General features: G+C 41.1%; 1 protein-coding gene across 5 annotated transcripts in view; it reads left to right on the top strand.

Annotated features, from left to right (window-relative positions):
* Positions 1-22,014, top strand: part of AK9 (adenylate kinase 9) — an 87,895-nt gene extending 65,881 nt beyond the window's left edge. For 4 of the 5 annotated variants that reach the window (XM_070733332.1, XM_070733331.1, XM_070733333.1 and 1 more), the window contains 11 exons: positions 281-499; positions 3,816-4,029; positions 4,906-5,107; positions 5,937-6,083; positions 12,060-12,280; positions 14,451-14,647; positions 15,457-15,626; positions 17,026-17,124; positions 17,206-17,308; positions 18,778-18,892; positions 21,138-22,014. In XM_070733332.1, coding sequence (XP_070589433.1) covers positions 281-499; positions 3,816-4,029; positions 4,906-5,107; positions 5,937-6,083; positions 12,060-12,280; positions 14,451-14,647; positions 15,457-15,626; positions 17,026-17,124; positions 17,206-17,308; positions 18,778-18,892; positions 21,138-21,337 — 1,887 coding nt within the window. In that variant the 3' untranslated portion in view covers positions 21,338-22,014. The remainder of the gene's footprint in view (positions 1-280; positions 500-3,815; positions 4,030-4,905; positions 5,108-5,936; positions 6,084-12,059; positions 12,281-14,450; positions 14,648-15,456; positions 15,627-17,025; positions 17,125-17,205; positions 17,309-18,777; positions 18,893-21,137) is intronic. The other variant, XR_011557404.1, reaches the window with a different exon arrangement.
* The last annotated feature ends 446 nt before the right edge of the window (positions 22,015-22,460 follow it).

Here is a 22,460-nt window from a genome sequence, read left to right as displayed (position 1 = left end):
TATTAAGACGAATGACAGTACTAAACCAATTGAAAATACAGGTTTTCAATAACTTATTAATTCTATGTATCGGGTGCCGCTAGTGGATTTTGCAGTGATATCTTTTTAATACCTTTGCCATCTGCTACTCTTCTCAACAGTAGTTTGCCAATTCCATAACTCTAGTTAACATGTGATATGCCCACAGTGGTGATTTAGTTGTTGAGGTTTTATGAAAGGTACTTATTTAAAATAGCTTTTAACCATATTTTTAAGTGTCTTTCCTATTGTTTGTTCCCAGGAAGAATTTGAAAAATTACTCGTGCCTCTAATAACTCTCTCTTGCAAAAGAAAGCCTCGCATTGTGCGCTACCAGTTGTTTAAAAAGATAAGAGACCTTGTAGAAAATCGTGAGAGCATTTTTGAGAAATGTTATCCGCTAAGTTTTTCACTTGCACGGAAAATGGTTGCTCTGTCTTATAAACATCCAAGCAATTTTGGACAATGGGATCCTGTTAAGGTGAGCAAATAGTCAGGTTGCTGGCTTTCTAAAACTATTTCTCAATTCAATATAACTTTTATTATTTATAATTATAAATAAGGACGTATCATCCTGGGTTACATCCATAAAATGTTAATTAATAAAACAAATATTTATTATAAAAATTAGTCAACAAATGAGCTTCAAGGGAAGGTTTGGTAGGGAAGGTTTGCCTATTTGCCGATGACTGTAAAGTGTGCAATAGGGTTGATATTCCTGGAGGCGTCTGTAATATGGTAAATGATTTAGCTTTACTAGATAAATGGTCAAAGCAATGGAAACTGCAGTTTAATGTTTCCAAATGTAAAATAATGCACTTGGGGAAAAGGAATCATCAATCTGAGTATTGTATTGGCAGTTCTGTGTTAGCAAAAACTTCAGAAGAGAAGGATTTAGGGGTAGTGATTTCTGATAGTCTCAAAATGGGTGAGCAGTGCAGTCAGGCGGTAGGGAAAGCAAGTAGGATGCTTGGATGCATAGCTAGAGGTATAACAAGCAGGAAGAGGGAGATTATGATCCTGCTATAAAGAGTGCTGGTGAGACCACATTTGGAATACAGTGTTCAGTTCTGGAGACCTCACCTACAAAAAGATATTGACAAAATTGAACGGGTCCAAAGACGGGCTACAAGAATGATGGAAGGTCTTAAGCATAAAACGTATCAGGAAAGACTTAATGAACTCAATCTGTTTAGTCTGGAGGACAGAAGGAAAAGGGGGGACATGATCGAAACATTTAAATATGTTAAAGGGTTAAATAAGGTCCAGGAGGGAAGTGTTTTTAATAGGAAAGTGAACACAAGAACAAGGGGACACAATCTGAAGTTAGTTGGGGGAAAGATCAAAAGCAACATGAGAAAATATTATTTTACTGAAAGAGTAATAGATCCTTGGAACAAACTTCCAGCAGACGTGGTTGGTAAATCCACAGTAACTGAATTTAAACATGCCTGGGATAAACATATATCCATCCTAAGATAAAATACAGAAAATAGTATAAGGGCAGACTAGATGGACCATGTGGTCTTTTTCTGCCATCCGTCTTCTATGTTTCTATGTTTCATTTCGGATGTAGAGAAATGCATCAGCCCCATTTCCTTGCTTTTCAAGCTACTTATTAACAGAAAAAGTGCCTCCTGGTACTGACCATTAGTTACTTTTGTTTGTTTGTTTGTTTGTTTGTTTGTTTGTTTGCTTGCTTGTTTGCTTGTTTGCTTGTTTGCTTGTTTGCTTGTTTATTTGACTTGTATGCTGCCCCTGTCCGTGGATTCGGGGCGGCTCACAGCATATCAGCAAAAAACACAATATATAAAATACATCTAAATCCAATTAACATAAATAATTAGTTTAAAATATTCTAAAAAGTTAAACATTTAAAAATCATTAATTCAGATACATTGCAAACATCCTACATATTCAATGGCCAGAGGCTGGGGTCTAGAGACCCCAAGCCTGGCAGCATAAATAAGTTTTCAGATTTTTATGAAAGGCTCATTCCAGAGGGCCAGGGCCCCCACAGAGAAGGCTCTTCCCCTAGGACCACCAGGTGACATTGTCTAGTTGACAGAACCTGGAGAAGACCAACTCTGTGGGACCTAACCGGACTCTGGGATTCATGCGGCAGAAGGCGGCCCCATAAGTAATTTGGTCTCATGCCATGTAGGGCTTTCTTTTCTATACTAAGGTATCTAGGAAGCCAATTCTGTGTTCCACTTGCCACCACAGAATCCCAATCAGAACATTGGCAGAGGAGATGCTCATGCCATGTCTTGCAACTGGCAGAAGAAAAATTCTAAAAAAACACAATGCAAAGATTTTGGGGTTACAGATATGTTCTTCTCAAGTTGCAGTTCTGTCTATTGCAACGGTGGCGAGCCTTTTTTTCCTCGGGGGCCAAAAGTGTGTGTGTGTGTGCTATCACCATTCACGAGTGCCCACACCCATAATTCAATGCCTAGGAATGGTGAAAATGGTCTCCTCCCTCCCTCCTGGAGGCCCTCTGGAGGCCTAAAACAGCCCAATTCCCAATCACTGGTGAGCCTGATAGGCCCGTTTTTCACCTTCCCCAGGCTCTTTGTTTTTCTTTCAGGTATAACATGCAAAAGATGTAGATAGGGATAGGCCTGTAGTAATGATTTTTAAACGTAGCTTTACTAGTCAATGCTTTTAGCATTAGCAATATAGCATTTAAACTTATATACCACTTCAAAGTGCTTTACAGCCCTCTCTAAGCAGTTTACATAGTCAGCATCAGGGGTGGGCAGCAAGCAGGACGGGGTAGAACGGAGTTCCACCGGCAGAAATGAAGCTGCATGCGCAGCTCCAGCTGATTGGCGGCAGTCACTTCCTGGATTACCAGTCTCGGCTCGGCTCTCCTTTTATCCCCTGCTGCTACTGCTGCGTCTGTGCTCCTTGCTTTTTCCCTCTTTCCTCCTTCCTGGCTTGGACAAGTTTCCCTCTCTCCTGCCCAACTCCCCTCCAGCCTCAGACGGCCACCTCCCGACTGACGTGCAAGCAGAAGGCATGGGTGGAAGCGGTGCTGGCAGCATTTATGCTTCTGGCAGCACCCATTCACCTAGCTACCCAGTCTGAGGTGGGGGGGCGACCCAGGAAGGAGAGCGCGGCAAACATGAAGCAAATTGTCACCCCAGTAAGCAACACTGGTAAGGTTGTAAATCGAGGACTTAACAGTTCACTTGAACGATGATGATCGTTAAAGTCACTCCCAACTGGTCACATGGCCGGCAAGCCACTCCTACCCAGTTACATCACCATTAAGCCACACCCACAAAATAAGCCAAACCCACAGTGTGGCAGTAAAAATGTTGGCTGCCCATTACTGGTCAGCATATATTACCTCCAACAATCTGGCTCCTCATTTTATCCACCTTGGAAGGCTGGAAGGCTGAGTCAACCTTGAACCTTGTGAGATTCGATCTGCCAAACTGCTGGCAGCTGGTGACCAGCAGAAGTAGCTTGTAGTACTTCACTCTAACCACTGTGACACCATGGATCTTTTCAGCAAGTATTGGTAGTAGCATAAATCATTTTAGCTTCCTTCTCACAAATAAAAGATTGGTAGTAGCATAAATCAGCTTAGCTTCCTTCTCACAAATAAAAGATTACTATTTGTCAAAATCAATTTAACATAATAAAATACTATTATGGAAGTTACAAATAATACATTGTTTATTTATTCTTTAAATTTCTTGACCATCTGAATTGTTTGTTCGCCTCCAAAGGGCTCTATAATTTTAATGTAACTTTGGACATCAGTAATTCTGCGTTTATTGCAGCTAAGTGAAGGAGATGTAATCAAGCCCTTTCGAAATGAGGATACACCGATTTATCCCGTTATTCATCGAAATTGTATATATTTCTTTACAAATAAAGAAAATAGAGAAAAATTTATGAAAAACCCTCTCAAATATCTCCGCCAGCCCAAACCAAAACCAACTGTACCAGTTAAAATTGCAATAGTTGGGCCTCCAAGTTCTGGAAAGACAACAGGTAGGTTTCTAACTTAACTGTAGGAATATTGGTGTTTGCGTTTGCTTGTGTATTTTTTTTAAATTGTGGGGAAGCAAAACATAACACAACCCACCTCCTTGTGGTTCAGAACCATGCAACTAAAATTTAGTCATTGTATCATCAAACTTTGGAGGCAGAACTCTAAGCCACTTTTTGAGGCTTGGAGGATTTTTAAAGGTGGAAATGAGAAAGATTCTTTCTCAGTCTCGCCCTTTGCAGTAATATCAATATCCTTCTAATAATGTCAGCTGCAGTGTTTTATTTAGCTTCAGTTTTAAACCCTCAACCCTGGAAACTTACACATCCCCTTTACGTAAAGTATGGGATTTTTGTACTTTTTAAAATTTTAAATATTAATTTTTTAACGATTAAATTTAAATTTAATTTAAAATAAGCTAAATTAATAAATCCACTGCAACGTAAATTTAAAAATATTTTTATGTAAAGTATATTTCCTCCAAGTAATTAAGGCATAATATATTTTAAAGTATATACCATATATCTTTTCTACTATACATACTGTAGGACATAATGCAAAATAACTGTAATGTAACCAAGGGAGATATGCACACGTAGCTGCCGATATGAATATTTTCATGTAATTGGTCCCCCAGAGAATCATGGGCAAAGCTGTTTTTCTATTAATACACTGCTATTCTTGTTTAGTCAAGTGATGGTAATTAAACTTTAAAAATATCTTGGGCTATGTATTTTTTCCCATCAATATTAGTCACCGTAATTGTTTTTATTTTAACTGTCTCTGTTGAATCATAATTGTTTATTCTTTAGAATACAATCAGTATATTTCGCTGATATAATAAAAAGTGTATTAAGAATCAGCAACATGTTTTGCAGTTGCCAAAAAATTTGCAGAAACATATGGATTAATGCGCCTTTCCATGGGAGATGCTATCCGTTCAATATTAAACAATCAGCCAGAAACTGAATTGGCCCTTGTGCTAAAGTGGCATCTTCACAAAGGACTGACTGCACCTGATGAACTTGCCCTAAGGGCCTTAGATATTGCCTTGATGGATACTGTGTGCAATACTTCAGGGTGAGCAATTTCTATTTTAGATATTGTATTTCTGTAGGGTTTAGCAAAACACTAAGAAGCTATTTCCAGTCTATGTCACAAACTGTTGTGGATTGTCTACCACATCATTCTGATAATTCTCATAGCAGTTTATTACTGGGAAGTCACATCTCTGTATTTCAAAACAAATAAAAAAGAGTGAGGTTGCTTCTTAAAGCATTGCTATAATTGTAATACTTTTTAATTTATTTTTTACTAAGAAACAGTGGTGAAATCCAGGGGTTTTTTTTCTAGTGGTTCTGTGGGTGTAGTTTGGTGGGTGTGGTGTGGCTTGGTGGACGTGGCTTGGTGGGTGTGGCAGAGCAAGGATACTGCAAAAAACTCCATTCCCTCCCCATTCCTGGGAGAAGGATATTGCAAAATCTGCATTCCCACTCTTAAATGGGGCCAGCCAGAGATGGTATTTGCCGATTCTTCAAACTACTCAAAATTTCCTCTACCGACGCTCCGAACTACTCAAAATTTCCGCTACCGATTCTCCAAAACCTGTCAGAATCTGCTGGATTTCACCCATGCTAAGAACTCAGTGGATTTATTTGTTTGTGGATTCTAAAATATATATATAGAACAATAACTTTTCAGCATTTGCTAATTTTAAAATACTGTATCAGATATTTATACACACATACAGTATATATATATACTCCCCCCCCTCTCTAATTTTTGTTGTTGTTTCCTTCTCGTTTGTGTTCTCTACCTTATTAGCAGCATTCATGTATTACAGGAACTCTTATTGTTGCAAAATAAATCTCAACTCAGATATGAATTCTATTCATTTTCTCTCCTGCAGAGTTGTTATTGATGGATATCCAGTTACAATGAAACAGGTAGACCTCTTGGAAGAAATGAAAATCATTCCAATAAAAATCTTTGAATTGGACATTGATATAAAGGAGGTTTTAAGAAGAGCACTTCAGGACAAACAAAGTCCTAACAGGTAGGAATACCTGGGACATGGAAAGGAATAACCCCTAATAATAATAATAATAATAATAATAATAATAATAATAATAATAATAATTTATTAGATTTGTATGTCGCCCCTCTCCGTAGACTCATTTGCTCACAACTAAATAATAACAATGTAACAATTGTTACGGAGTCTACGGAGAGGGGCGGCATACAAATCTAATAAATAAATAAATAAAACAAATCCAATATTAAAAACATCTAAAACCCATCATTAAAACCATACAATACAATCTTACCATACGTTAACTATATAAGCCTGGGGTATCTCAATTCCCCCATGCCTGGCGACATAGGTGGATCTTTAACAACTTACAAAAGGCAAGGAGGGTGGGGGCGGTTCTGATCTCGGGGGGGGAGTTGATTCCAGTAGGTCGGGGCCGCCACAGAGAAGGCTCTTCCCCTGGGACCTGCCAGACAACATTGTTTAGTCGATAGGACTAGGAGAAGGCTGACTCTGTGGGACCTTATCGGTCACTGGGATTTGTGCGGCAGAAGACAGTTCCGAAGGTATTCTGATCCAATGCCATGTAAGGCTTTATAGGTCATTACCAACACTTTGAATTGCGACCGGATTCTAGGATTCTATTAGTAAAAGTAAAACTTTTTTTAGACAGACATTCTATGGTTTTTTCTAAAAATAATAAAATAACATGTAAACAAGCCACATCAAAGTTGTCATTTTCAGTTCCATTATTGTGGACAGAACATGGAAAGGTCAATAACTAAATGTGCTACTTAAATATTATTTCAATTGTCTACCCTTGTGCCTCATGATAATTTCATAGGATACATAAATATCTTTAGTATTTATCTGTAACTCCCTGGTTTTCTAGAGCAGTGTTTCCCAACCTTTTTGGAGCCGCGGCACATTTTTCATATTTTCAAAATCCTGGGGAACATTGAGGGGGGGGGTGTAAAAAAAGTTTGGACAAAAAAATCTCTCTTCCTCCCTTCCGCTCTATTTCTCTCTCCCTCCCTCTTTCTCTCTCTTCCTTCCTTTCTCTCTCCATCCTTCTTTCTCCCTTCCTTCCTCTCTTTCTCTCTCCCTCCTTCCCTCCCTCTATGTGTTTCTTTCTCCCTCGTTCCCCCCCTTGCTCTCTCTCTCTTGCTATCTTTCTCTCTCTCTCTCTCTTGTATCTCTCTCTCTCTTGCTATCTCTCTCTCTCTCTTGCTATCTCTCTTTCTCTCCCCCTTTCTCTCTCATTCCTTTCTCCCTCTCTTTCTTTTTCTCCTTCCTTCATATCTTCTTTCTCTCCCCCCTTCCTCCCTCTTTCCTTTCTCCCCCTCCCTTTCTCTTCCTTTTTCTGTATCCTTTCTACCTCTTACTCTTTCTTTCTTTCTTTCTCTCCCTCCTTCATTCAATTTTCTCTCCCTCCCTTTCTCTCTCTTTCCTTTTTCTCCCTCCCTTGTTCTCCCCTGGGGTTACCTGTGCCTACCCTGCACCACCTAACACGGACGGACATCCCCCGGTCGTCGGTTCGTCGCCCCCCCCCCCCCACGGAGGGAGATCAGGCTGGCGAGGGCGGTAGATCTGCATCCCCAGCCGGGTGGAGGGAGATCGGGCTGGCAAGAGCGGTGGATCCGTGTCCCCAGCCGCGCGGAGGAAAATTGGGCTGGCGGGGGCGGCGAATCCACCTCCCCAGCCGGGTCGAGGGAGATCGGGCTGGTGAGGGCGGTGGATCCGCATCCCCAGCCACCGGAGGGAAATCGGGCTGGCGGGGGCGGCGAATCCACCTCCCCAGCCGGGTGGAGGGAGATCGGGCTGGTGAGGGCGGTGGATCCACGTCCCCAGCCGCGCGGAGGGAAATCGGGCAGGCGGGCGGGTGGCCGCGGCTCTCTGCGCACCCCTGGAAAAGGGTGCACGGGGGGCATTTTGGGGTGCGCTGGCACAAATTGAACAAATTTGGGGCCCTCCCGCCGGACCCCAAAGGAGATTTATTGCCGCCCCTGCCAGGGAAGCTCCAGCTGGCCGCGGAGAATAAAGCTCAGCTTCCGGTCTCAGAAGCTGAGCGTCGCGGCACACCTGATCATGTCTCGCGGCACACCAGTGTGCCGCGGCACACTGGTTGAAAAACACTGTTCTAGAGACACCCCCAAAGAACCAAGACACAGAACAGGACAACAGCATCGCCCTCCTCCCTTACATCAAAGGCACCACAGATAAAATCAGCAAAATTCTCCACAAACAGAACATCAAGACAGCCTTTGGCACAGATAAAAAAATAGCCAACATCCTAAGAAACCCCAAAGATAATATCTAGCTAGAAAACCAGGGAGTTTATCAAATACCATGTAAAATCTGCCCAGCCACATATACAGTAATACCTCGTCTTACGAACTTAATTGGTTCCAGGACAAGGTTCGTAAGGTGAAAAGTTCGTAAGATGAAACAATGTTTCCCATAGGAATCAATGGAAAAGCCAATAATGCGTGCAAGCCGATTAGGAAAATCCAAAACATTAAGGCTTAAAAAAAAAAAAAGCTGCCGGAAGACGAAGCTGAGGCGAACGGAGTGGGGGGAGGGACAGTGAGAGGTGGCAAGAGGTGGCAGTCCCAATGAAGCAAGGCGAAAAGAGCCTCTCTTGATCTCCATGAGTCCCTCCCGTTTTTTCCCACCCTGTCCTGCAGCTTTCTCCCCTCTGGATCTCCATGGGTTCCTCCCGGTTTTTCCCACCCTGTCCTGCAGCTTTCTCCCCTCTGGATCTCCATGGGTTCCTCCCGTTTTTCCCACCCTGTCCTGCACCTTTCTCCTCTCCGGATCTCCATGGGTTCCTCCCGTTTTTCCCACCCTGTCCTGCAGCTTTCTCCCCTCTGGATCTCCATGTGTTCCTCCCATTTTTCCCCACCCTGTCCTGCAGCTTTCTCCCCTCTGGATCTCCATGGGTTCCTCCCGTTTTTCCCACCCTATCCTGCACCTTTCTCCCCTCTGGATCTCCATGGGTTCCTCCCGTTTTTCCCACCCTGTCCTGCAGCTTTCTCCCCTCTGGATCTCCATGGGTTCCTCCCGTTTTTCCCACCCTGTCTGGCAGCTTTCTCCCCTCTGAATCTCCATGGGTTCCTCCCATTTTTTCCCACCCTGTCCTGCACCTTTATCCCCTCTGGATCTCCATGGGTTCCTCCCGTTTTTTCCCACCCTGTCCTGCACCTTTATCCCCTCTGGATCTCCATGGGTTCCTCCCATTTTTTCCCACCCTGTCCTGCACCTTTATCCCCTCTGGATCTCCATGGGTTCCTCCCGTTTTTCCCACCCTGTCCTGCAGCTTTCTCCCCTCTGAATCTCCATGGGTTCCTCCCGTTTTTCCCACCCTGTCTGGCAGCTTTCTCCCCTCTGGATCTCCATGGGTTCCTCCCGTTTTTTCCCACCCTGTCCTGCACCTTTATCCCCTCTTGATCTCCATGGGTTCCTCCCGTTTTTTCCCACCCTGTCCTGCACCTTTATCCCCTCTGGATCTCCATGGGTTCCTCCCATTTTTCCCACCCTGTCCTGCACCTTTATCCCCTCTGGATCTCCATGGGTTCCTCCCGTTTTTCCCACCCTGTCCTGCAGCTTTCTCCCCTCTGAATCTCCATGGGTTCCTCCCGTTTTTCCCACCCTGTCTGGCAGCTTTCTCCCCTCTGGATCTCCATGGGTTCCTCCCGTTTTTTCCCACCCTGTCCTGCACCTTTATCCCCTCTGGATCTCCATGGGTTCCTCCCGTTTTTCCCACCCTGTCCTGCAGCTTTCTCCCCTCTGGATCTCCATGGGTTCCTCCCGTTTTTCCCACCCTGTCTGGCAGCTTTCTCCCCTCTGGATCTCCATGGGTTCCTCCCGTTTTTTCCCACCCTGTCCTGCACCTTTATCCCCTCTTGATCTCCATGGGTTCCTCCCGTTTTTTCCCACCCTGTCCTGCACCTTTATCCCCTCTGGATCTCCATGGGTTCCTCCCATTTTTTCCCACCCTGTCCTGCACCTTTATCCCCTCTGGATCTCCATGGGTTCCTCCCGTTTTTCCCACCCTGTCCTGCAGCTTTCTCCCCTCTGAATCTCCATGGGTTCCTCCCGTTTTTCCCACCCTGTCCTGCAGCTTTCTCCCCTCTGGATCTCCATGTGTTCCTCCCATTTTTCCCCACCCTGTCCTGCAGCTTTCTCCCCTCTGGATCTCCATGGGTTCCTCCCGTTTTTCCCACCCTATCCTGCACCTTTCTCCCCTCTGGATCTCCATGGGTTCCTCCCGTTTTTCCCACCCTGTCCTGCAGCTTTCTCCCCTCTGGATCTCCATGGGTTCCTCCCATTTTTCCCACCCTGTCCTGCAGGTTTCTGCCCTCTGGATCTCCATGGGTTCCTCCCGTTTTTCCCACCCTGTCTGGCAGCTTTCTCCCCTCTGAATCTCCATGGGTTCCTCCCATTTTTTCCCACCCTGTCCTGCACCTTTATCCCCTCTGGATCTCCATGGGTTCCTCCCGTTTTTTCCCACCCTGTCCTGCACCTTTATCCCCTCTGGATCTCCATGGGTTCCTCCCGTTTTTTCCCACCCTGTCCTGCACCTTTATCCCCTCTGGATCTCCATGGGTTCCTCCCATTTTTTCCCACCCTGTCCTGCACCTTTATCCCCTCTGGATCTCCATGGGTTCCTCCCGTTTTTCCCACCCTGTCCTGCAGCTTTCTCCCCTCTGAATCTCCATGGGTTCCTCCCGTTTTTCCCACCCTGTCCTGCAGCTTTCTCCCCTCTGAATCTCCATGGGTTCTGAACGGCAGGTTCGTAAGGTGAAAAAAGTTCGTAAGAAGAGGCAAAAAAACTCCGAACCCTGGGTTCGTATCTTGAAAAGTTCGTATGACGAGGGGTTCGTATCATGGGGTACTACTGTATTGGACAAACTAACAGGAGAGTAAATGCATGTGTTGCAGAACATAAGAATGAATTAAGAAAAAAAGAAAAAACTTCCTCCCTTTTCCAACACTTCAAAACTACAGGACATGAAATTGATTTTGACAGAACTAAATTAATTTACAAAACAGAACACTACAGCAAAAGAATATTCATGGAAGCCATTGAGATAGAAAAACACCCCCAAAATATGAACAAGTGTGATAATACCTCCCGCCTACCAGACATCTGGAAACCAGCCCTCATTAACAAACGTATCCCAGCCATAGAAACTGAAACCAGACTCATAACACACATTGCAAAACAACTAAGTAGCCTGCAAGCTCCAACTACTCAGGATATCACCCCCAATGCACAAACAGCATACCTCAGTTACATCAACGACCCCAGGTGTTACCCCACTGATTCACCAGGAAGTTTCCACACAGCTTGCAGCTGCTGAGCCATCAAACCACACCCACCCACCAGTATTTATAGAGGAAAGGTAGCTCAGGTCTCGCTGTGTTCGCCCTAGAACAAGGACAGAAGCACCAGCCTGAAGATGATGAGTCGAAACATCGTCCGTGCACGCACAGGAAGCAAAACTGCACCGAAATCTCTCGAGGGGACACATGCGTACGTGAGATTTCAATGATTTTTTGCTTCTGCACATACGCGGAAGCAAAAAATTGCCAAAATCTCATGTGTGCAAGCATCCCCTCACAAAATTTTGCTTCTGTACATGGCCAGGAAGCAAAAATGTCCAAAAATTAAAGAAAAAAGATGGTGGCACTGGAGTGGTTACGCGCCTATTGCGCAATCTGGTGGCAGCTACCAGAGCGCAGTCGCCTACAACCCACCACTGAACCACACCCAAAATATCTTGGACTTCTGGAGAGCCTTTCAGAAAATAATGAAGGGAGGAAGGTAGCAGGAAGGAAGCATAGTGAGAACACTAAGTAAAAGAGGAAATCATGTTATTACCATTGTTACTATAGCAGTCAACAATCTTTATCAGTATAACCTGCAACAGAACAATTTTTAGGAGTCCAAACTTTGAGGTTTTGCATTAATATTTCTTCAAATTGTTTTCTCAGACCTCTCTACCCACTGCACGACAGCTCTCACATCATTTCCCTCAAGAATTCTTGTTACAAAGCACAAACTGAGGAAATCAAGCCATTCTATGAGGAACAGCACCAGAACTGGTATGTTCTTGATGGATCTCACAGCAAATGGTGGATCTGGAACAAAATCCTACTGGAAACTCAAGCAGTTACTAAGCAAATCCAGTTATACCTGGAAAGAATTCGGCAAGGTAAACTGAAAGTCTTGTTTTAAATGAATACTGTACTTCTTTGTCAAGGAACGTCATGTTTAAATCTACAATATTATACCTCCTATTGCTACATGAATTGCACACATATAGGACAGAAGGATCTCTTTCTCATATATGTGTGTGCGCATGTGTGTGATATTTTTTGTCGCGTCATCCTGTTATATGGAAGAAGCATGCAGCTTCCTTTTTGCTTCTCAGCCCCACCAGGGACCATATTTCAAGGCAGATAAGTTTTATTATAGCCGACAACTTTAATCTATAAGTGTAACATATTTTTGCTCATAAGAAAGGAAACGAGATTACTATAGATTTATTTTGGGCTTATTTGACCTCATCAGGTAGCCACACCCTTGCTGGGATTTGAACCTGGGGCTCTGTCTTATAAGGCAGTGACCTTAGCCTTTAGGCTGTGTGTGTGTGTGTGTGTGTGTGTGTGTGTGTGTGTGTGTATAGAGAGAGAGAGAGAAGGAGGGAGGGAGGGAGAGTACTGAAAGGATGAGGTCCTGGGGCCTAGAGGTTAATTCTCTGCCAGAGGCTACAGGTTCAAATCCCAGTAAGGCAATGGCTAGCTGATGAGAGAAAACAACCTCGAAATAGGTCTATACCAGTCTGCCTTCATTTTCAATTCAGCAAAAATATGTTACACCCACACATACATATGAGATTACACACACGCATACTCACATGACTCATTCTTCCTTCTGTCCTACATGATATGTGCAATTCATGTAGCAGTAGGAAATCGTATATTTTTATATCACAGTTATCATTAATCATATCTTTATTTTCTACCCTATAGGCAGGATAATTGAATTTAAAGCACAAGCTTCTTAGTATTTGAATTATTTCTGATTAATTACTAATGGTTATTAATGTTATGTTAATTTGAAGGCATGGTGGTATTTTCAATTTTTAAAAAATGATATTGGATAATGTTTAAAAACCATACTAGGAGTTCTTTGACCACTGCACTATTGAAGTAGTCTCCATTCACTCTCAAAAATTAAATGGCATGAGACTTTCTATACCCATTTCCAATCCCTATTCCACCTCTATCTTCTCCATTCTTAGTCTCTGCAAGTCACCAACGTCTTTGCAAGAAAATGGATGAGTAAGCCTAACAGATTTTGCGCACTTTGAGATTGTCCTTGGGTAGCATGGGAGTGGGAAAGTACTTTTAACACCAATAAGGACAACTTAAGCTTGTTTCATTCATGTACAGAGGATGAGATGAAAGCAATGTCACAGGGTCACAGCCCAATATAGATGTTAGTGGAGAATCTTTATTAAAAGCAAATGTTGAACAACTAAACTTTCCTGGATCTTGAGGCCCTGCGCTCAGTCACTCATGCCCAGTGATGGGCTCCCAAAATTTTTACTTCCACACTGTGGGCGTGGCTTATGCATCTTGTTTCAACATCTTTCAGTGCAAATTGGGTGCTCTGGGGTGGAGCTCCAAATTTTGCTACCGGTACTGCGTCCCTGACCGTACCCCTAGGAGCCCATCACTGCTCATACCCTACTCATCTTACCCTTGGACTACTTTGCAATGCAGTCTACATTGGGTTACCCTTGAAGAGCATTTAGAAACTACAGCTATACAAAATGCAGCAGTGCAAACACTTTTGGGGTCTCCATGTGACACCTCTGTTGCGCAAACTACATTGGTTACCTGTCTGCTTTTGGATGCAATTCAACTTGGGTCCAGGCTACCTGAGGAACCATCCCACTCATTTGAGATTGCCCTATTTATCCACTGCATCAGAAGGGGCATGCAGCAGACCCCATCGCTCAAGGGATTCTGACTGTGGGGTCCATGAAGCAAATCTTTTCTGTGCCCTTCGAGGTGAGAACCGCCTCTACCCTCTTGTCTTCTGAAAGAGCCTGAAAATCTGTCCACTGGCTTGGGGTTTCCCATTACGGAAATGACTAGATTAGATACAATTCCATCTCCATCCTGTTTAGGAATCGGATCTTTTATTTAATTTGTTGTTAATGATGTTTTAAATTTTATTGTTTCATGTTTTTCTAACTCATTGTCCAAATCGCTATTTATGATGTCGTAAACGTTACTTGATGGTGAGATGGGTGGCTTATAAATTTAATAAATAAACTAAGATAGTAGTGTGGTGCATTCAACTGTTAACAGGAAAAGCCGCCTGTATTGCTGATATGTGTATCACGCCAAATGAACTGCTCTCTCGGCTGGGAGAGTTTGGGCAATATTGTCCAGTGAGCCTTGCGGAAAGAGAAGAACTTATTGATTGCTCCGATCCACCTTCTCTGAAGTTTGCTGCAGAATTTCGAGGACATTACTACAAAATGGTTGGACAGAAAGAATTAGACGTAAGTATTATAATAGTAATCAGGAAAACAGATGCTGATGCAAAGAGTTGTGAGAGATTATAGGTCTTGTTAGGCATATACAAATTGAAATCTGCTTGGCGGAAACATTTGTAGAGAAACAAGTGGGGGTATGGAACTGATTAGCAAGTGAGAGCAAGCACTGGACTCTTCAAAGATGTAGAGAATCTTCTGAACATATACTTCCAAATCTCTTGACCATTTGGGGAAGGATTGGAAACAAAAACAGATTCTAGGAGCTCAATTCTGCTTCTATGGCTTATACCAGAACTGCTGTTTTTCTCTCACCATACATGTCATGTATAAAATGAGTGGGGAAGCCCCTATGGTATCTCTGCACCCACCCAGCATTCCGGGTTGTCTTAGGCCATTGGTTCTCAAACTTCCTAATGCCGTGACCCTTTAAATGAGTTCCTCATGTTGTAGTGAACCCCAACCATAAAATAATAAAATTATTAGGAAACTCAGGGGTGGGTTCTAACTTACCTTGCTGCCAGTTTGCTTCACCCTGCGTGTGTGCATTTTGTGAGCGCATGCATGCGCAGTGCCAATTTTTTTCAAAAATTGCAACCCTCCCTCTTAATAATTTGATCTTTGCTTCTTAAATTATTACTGCATTATGTTGTTGTTCTAGAGAGCACTTATCAAAGGACTGATGATAAATATTTTGTAGTACTAAGTTGACAGTAAAAAAGGAAGCATCAATTTTTTTCATAAATTATCATTGTGGGGGGGGTTTTCTTATCTTAAAGTATGTTTCTTCTTGTGAACTATTATTTCTTTCACTGCAGAAATTCCTGAAAACTCCAGAAATATATGTCCCCCCACTAGCACCTTATCCTCTTCCTTTACTAAATAATTTACCCAAAAGGCTGACTGTAGCAGATGTGAAAGCTTTATTTCCTATGCAAGCTGAACTGCAGGGCTACTGCCCAGTGACTTTTCTTGATGGAAAGAAAAGGTATACACTGTGTTTTCATTTCCATTAAATGTAATGTCAAAAAAAAAAATGCTTTGAAGTGTTTCTGTCAGATTTATACTCAATACCATCAACTGGACTGTCAGTATTTTACAATAACGAAGAGAATCAACTTGAAGGAAAAATAACCATACCTAGCTTTAAAAATTAAATGATAAAATGCTTTATGAAGCAACTGAAGTAGGGATGAAATGCTACCAGTTTGGCCTGGTTTGGGTGTACCGGTAGTAGCAGCTCCCGGTGGCTCCAAAAACTGATAGCGGTGGCCACACAAGGCTCCATCCACCTAGCCAGACGTCACCATTTTCCTTTTTTAAGCAAAGCTTTCTGCATATATGGAGATTTAAAAAGCATGTATGATGGGGGTGCATGCACAAAGTTCACACTTCTTAATTGTTTTGGAAAATAAGTAGATTTCACCTTGCAGTACCATTAATTGGGACAATTTTTGAAAAGGTTTAAGAACAGTGGTAGTTGAAAAGATTAAGCCCTTTTGAAAAATATGCGCTAGATGAAATTTTGATCAGAACCAATTACTTGAAGCATGTGACCTTTCTTTTATCTTAGCTCACTGGTTTCTGGCGCATTTCTAATATAATTTAATTCAATTTAAAAGCTAATCATTATCTTTAAAGCCCTAAAATAATTTTAAGTGCTTGATATTTTAAGGATAAATTCCTGACACAATTTGAAATAGGAAGGCTAGGTTCATATACACACACACACACACACACACACATATATATATATATATGTGTGTGTGTGTGTGTGTGTGTGTGTGTGTCTGTCAAATGTTTTTAGCTGGAATTTTAGCTGGAATTTTAAAATTAAGGGAGACTAGGATGGTCCCATTTCGGCCTTGTTCTGGCCTCATCAGCTAGCCACACCCTTCCTTACTGGGATTCGATCTGGCAGCCTCTGCCTTGTAAGGCAGAGAATTAGCAGTTGAGTCATCAGACCTGATCCCTTCCAGCTCTCTACCAGGGAGGGGCTATATGTTTTTTTATGTCGGATCACCCTGGTATATTGAAGGAACGTCACAGCTCCTTTTTGCCTCTAGGCCCAACCCAGGACCATTTCAAGGCAATTAATTTATTCATAGCCGACAACTATATTCTGTATGTGTCAAATGTTTTTAGCTGGAATTTTAAAATTAAGGGAGACTAGGATGGTCCCATTTCGGCCTTGTTCTGGCCTCATCAGCTAGCCACACCCTTCCTTACTGGGATTCGATCTGGTAGCCTTTGCCTTGTAAGGCAGAGAATTAGCAGTTGAGCCATCAGACCTGATCCCTTCCAGCTCTGTACCAGGGAGGGGCTATATGTTTTTTTATGTCGGATCACCCTGGTATATATATATATTGCTCTTCTTTTCTCTTGAGATATGAAGCTCTGGTACCTGGGAACATTGAATATGCTGTACTTTATCGCAATAAGCTATATATTTTTGAAGATGAAGAAAAACTTCAGAGGTTTATGAGGTATGGAATGCATTAAGTACCTTTATAACTATACATTGAGCTAGGTTAAATTTTGCTGACCTCTCCTTTCTGTATTCTTAGAAAACCAGAAAAATATTGGAAACTGACACTTCCACATAAGCTTCCTCCCTTAAAGGAACCTGTAGTATTGACAGCTCTTCCTCTGACTGGATATCTTGAGCAGGTTTTTTTCTTCTTGTTATTTTTAGTCAAATTTAAATATTTATTTAGATTCTAATCTGTGTTAGCTATATTTATACACATTTCGAAACTCTGGAACAACTTTTCTAAAACAAAAATGGATCATTTTCATTAAAGTAATTCGGAGAAGGGCTGCATACAAATCTAATAAATACTTAAATACTCATATTCATTGCTACACCTTTTCTATAATTTTATAGATTTGATTTGTGAAGCTGATAATGCCAAATAAGTTGATTATACCTAATTATTCCCTAAGTCACCTAGAACCTAAATTGGCATACGCTAGGGCTGTGATGGCAAACCTATAGCGTGTGTGCTATAGGTGGCACGCAAAGCCATATCTGAGGGCATGTGAGGCTTTGCCCTATATCAGCTCCAGCATGCATGTATGCGCTGGCCAGCTGATTTTCGCCCTTCTGGAAGGTGGGGTGGAGGCCATTTTCACGGTCCCCAAGCTTCAGGAAAGCCTCCAGAGGCTGTGGATGGCAAAAAAAATGGGCCCAAAAGGCCTACAGTTCAGAAATAAATGGGTAGGCCCATTGGGCAATTTTTCACCCTCCCCAGGCTTCAAGAAAGCCTCCAGAGCTTGTGGATGGTGAAAAACGGGCCCAATGGGCCTACCAAAAGTTCAGAAATGAACTTCCGATAGCCTATTGGCCCATTTTGCACCCTCCCCAGGATTCAGGAAAGCCTGGGGAGGGTGAAAAAAGTCCCATGGGCCTATCGGAAGTCCGCAGGCTTCAGTGAGGCCTGTGTAAATGTGCAGGGGGGTGCAGCATGGGTGGTTTTGTGCACATGCACGGGGGAGGGCATTGCATTATTGGTGTGGGCACATGCCTGCATGCTATCACACGCACATGGATCATTCTGCCACCCAAACAAGGGTGCACTAGGATCACCGCTGCTTGTCAATCATGTTTGATCTTCCACTCAAATTAGGTAAACCTATCCAAATTTCTGAATCTCAACAAATAATAATAATTTATTAGATTTGTATGCCGCCCCTCTCCGAAGAATACATATTCAGCTCTTTTAAAATATGATGATGATGATGATGACAACGACGACAATGGTAATGATATCCATTAAGTCGTGTCCAACTTTTGGTGATTCCAGGTCTCTCTACATCATTTGATTTTGCACCACCACTCTGGTTGGTGTCAGCTTTAATGGTGTCTAGCCACTTGTGTTCTTGGCCTGGTTTCCTTTCACCACTAACTCTTCCAAATATAATTGCTTTCTGCAGTGATTTTTCCCACATCACATGGCCAAAGTAAATGAGACATATACTGTATCTTTAACATACATCTAAAATATTTTTTTAAAGAATCAAATTTTAAGGAGCTTCAGAAATCGTATTCAGTCCCATTATGTAGCTCAATATCGCCAGTATATCTAAGAAATGACATCATACTAAACAATTAACATTAAAAATATTTTATCCAAAAGGGTGTGGCTACAGCTTTAATCAAAGCAATGAATGCAGTTGGTTGCTTAAAGCCAAAATTTCCATTCCTGAGTGTGAAAAGGACCGCTTTGCTATTCATAGCCTATCATTTAAAAGGTAAACAAAGAAAAAGAGCACTATTGTTATAAAAAATTAAGTATTTCTATATACCAGTAGTTAACTGTAAAAACATCAGATTGAGCATTAACATCAGAATTACTCCAATGAAAAAACTATTAATAATTATTAATAATAATGATAGATATAAAAAGAACATTTTTTCAAGTAGTTACCATATTTTTCGGAGTATAAGATGCACCAGAATATAAGATGCACCTAGATTTTAGAGGTGGAAATCAAGGAAAAAAGTATTCTGAACCAAATGTTGTAGTAATATATTATTTAATAAAATGCCAGTGTAGCAGAATACTTTTTACAAACTTCAAACTTGACAGTTTAAGACTCGTGACTCCCAGAATTCCTCCTCCAGTCACTTTAACTCAGGAGTGGGAATTGAAGTCCACAAGTCTTAAACTTGCCAAGTTTGAATACCCTTGCACCCCTAACCCCTAAACCAGGGGTCTTCAAACTTGACAGTTTTAAGGTTAATGGACTTCAACTCCCAGAATTCCTCCTTCAGTCATGCTGGATGAGGTAATTAGAAGGCAAAAACAGCCCTATTTTTGCAAAACGGGGGCTGTTTTTCACCCATTTTTTTTCACAAAAATTGGGTGCAAAAAAGGGTCTGGGAAGCCTGCAGGGAGTTCCTGGCTGCTAAAAAATGGCAAAAATGCTTCCATTTTTGTGAAAAATGGGCCGGTTTGTGCTTATTTTTTCACATTTTTGTCTTTCCTCAGTCCCCAGGAGCTCTCTGCAGGCTCCCTAGACCCTATGCCTACCCAATTTTTGTTAAAAAAAACAAACTAGTGAATTTTAACTCTCAGAATCTCTTGGGCAAAAGGTCTGGCAAGCCTTCAGGGAGCTCCTGGCTGCTGCAGGATGGCAAAAATGTTCCCATTTTTGTGAAAAACAGGTTGGTTTTTGCTCACTTTTTCACAAAAATGGGGCCATTTTTGCCATCCCCCAGCACCCAGAAGCTCTCTGCAGGCTTCCCAGGTCCTCTGTCAAAAAAGGGAAAATGGGGGCAAGGCTTCAGGACAGCAAAAATGGCTGTATTCAGTATATAAGATGCACCGCCATTTGCACCTTCTTTTAGGGGAAAAACAGTGCGTCACATACTCGAAAAATTTGATATGTCCCTTTTCCAGAAGTTATTTTTAATTTTAGTATATTTTTTTACCATGTGAAGAGAGGGGAGCAGGAAAGGATTTCTTATAAAGAAACAAATGGTTACATTAGTTATGTCAGTGTAAATATTGACTTCTAAATAGAGAGATGAATAATGAAAGCATCATATACATACAGAAATAATGAAACAAAAGATCATTTAGGCAATATCCATAATATGAATGCTAGGAAAAACATCCCATTAAGAGGGAAAAATACTGCAATGCAAGGGGTAACCTAATGCAGAGTTCCTCAACTTTTCCAGCTTTGCGATCCAGAGGAGGCGGAAGGGATGGTTCTGTGTGAGTGTCTGGCATGTAAATGGACTGCACATGCACACGCTCATACCCTGCTCGCACAAGTGGGGATGCACATCTGTGCTCGTGTGATGTTTCCGTGGTTTGGGTGAAACAGCTCATTGTCCACTAATGGGACATGCAATCATATCAAAAAATATGGTTGCACATAAAATTGATAAGAAGTAAAACTGAATCTGAAAAGAAAAAGGTTCTCTTCAATACCAAAAAGAAAATTGAAGGGGAAAGGATTTCCTTTTGATTTTACCATATTTTTTCCTCCATTTCAAGAGTTAAACCCAGTATAATTTGATTAGATTTACTTGAACAACAATTGCTTTTGTTTTTATGTTTTTGGTTTATAATTATAATTTTTTTAAAATTATATAGATTGCATTTAAAAACTAAAAATAAGAACAGCAGTCTCGTGCCTTTAAAGATGAATTTTTAGCCTATTAATGTATAAAGTGTTATGGAGAAAATATCTGAAAAACAAGCAAGTGCTGAGATATTTTTATTCCTTATACTCATTATCCATTTTTCTCATAGCAAAACCTCAATATTAGAAATTACCACTACAATAGCCACTCTTGTAAATTGCCAAAGGCTGGTTTTTCTATGAGTGCATGGATGCAAGTTTAAAAAATAGTTAAATTAACATCTAGTGAAATATTGGGAACCACTGAAACATAGTATGTGCATGCATTCTATGACTTTGTATAACAGTAATGTGAATTCTGAAATATGATGGATAATTAATGATATTTAATTTCTTGCAGCATATAACCCTAACAGCCCTGACTATATACGAAAGAAGTATAAAATTAAATTGGAACGGTTCATAGACCATTGTGAACTCCTCCCATATCTGGGCATCAAAATGACAAAGAAGTACAAGGAGCCTCAAAATCGACCTATTGATTTTGATCACAAGTTGCAGACTTTCTTGTCTCTCAAAGATGTGGACCCATTAGTGTGAAATATTGCAAGAATACTGGAAAGTGATATATTCATTTTTTATTGTTAAATTATACGAATATGGTTGTTTATATGCCTAAATACAGAACAGATCAAAATAAGCTCACCTCACTGGCATTACTATATTTTCCTATAGGATGGTTTGCAAAATGCTCTTTGCAAAACTGATAGTGTACAAACATATTTGTAAATTGCCCTATAGTCCTAACTGGAAAGATTGTTTTTAATAAGTCTACTTCTAAGAAAATATGTTTATAATTGTGGATATATTAATATTCTTCAATGATTAAATATAAAACTTTAGCTGCTGTAAGCTATTTGGTAAATCGTTATTGTTTGACATTACTGTTCTTAAATATTTAGTGTGTTTATTTAAATATAAAGATCTGAGATAATTTGAGATACTGAGATATTTCATAAATTTGAAATAATATCTTGGCTTTCAATTTACTGTAGTGGTTTAAATTTGTTACTTTTATTAACTAGTAAAATATTAACTTCTATAATACCCTGGATTTCAATTGTTATTGTAGTGGTTTAAATTTGTTACTTTTGTTAACTAGTGAAATATTAACTTCTATATGTAATTATTTGAAAGAATCTACATTGTCATTGCTATTGTTTCTTCCCTCACCCAGTTTTAAATAAATATGAATAATTGCTTCATTTTACACTTTTGAATAGTTTGGGAGTAATCTCATTCTACTGTGTATAATCTTTCCACAACTCTATAATACTAAGCACAATGGAGCATTACAGTCAATTACATATTTTTACCCTATTTACCTTGATAGAATGGAAAACTGGAAAACTTCTGAATGAATATTTGTTACGAACAGTGTGGATATTCAAATGGCTTGTCTTAATACCATGTTTCCCTCACTTCAGTGGTTAATCAGATTAGCAGTTGGTATAGACTTGTGAATGAGATTGGTGAATGAGGTCTATACCATTTCAGCTAGCAGAGGCTCATATAGTTGAATGCTCTTCTATTCAAAAATAAATCTTCCATAGTTAAAATGGAAGATTTATTTCTTCATGCTGTCTTTTCTTCAGACAGCAAGAAGAAAACATCAGATATTTCCATTTGAATCCTGAATATTAGCAATTATATGATTTCGCTC

Source organism: Erythrolamprus reginae, chromosome 1 (assembly GCF_031021105.1).
Source record: "Erythrolamprus reginae isolate rEryReg1 chromosome 1, rEryReg1.hap1, whole genome shotgun sequence".
In the NCBI taxonomy this organism is placed as follows: Eukaryota; Metazoa; Chordata; class Lepidosauria; order Squamata; family Dipsadidae; genus Erythrolamprus; species Erythrolamprus reginae.
This window is presented reverse-complemented; position numbering and strand designations above follow the sequence as displayed.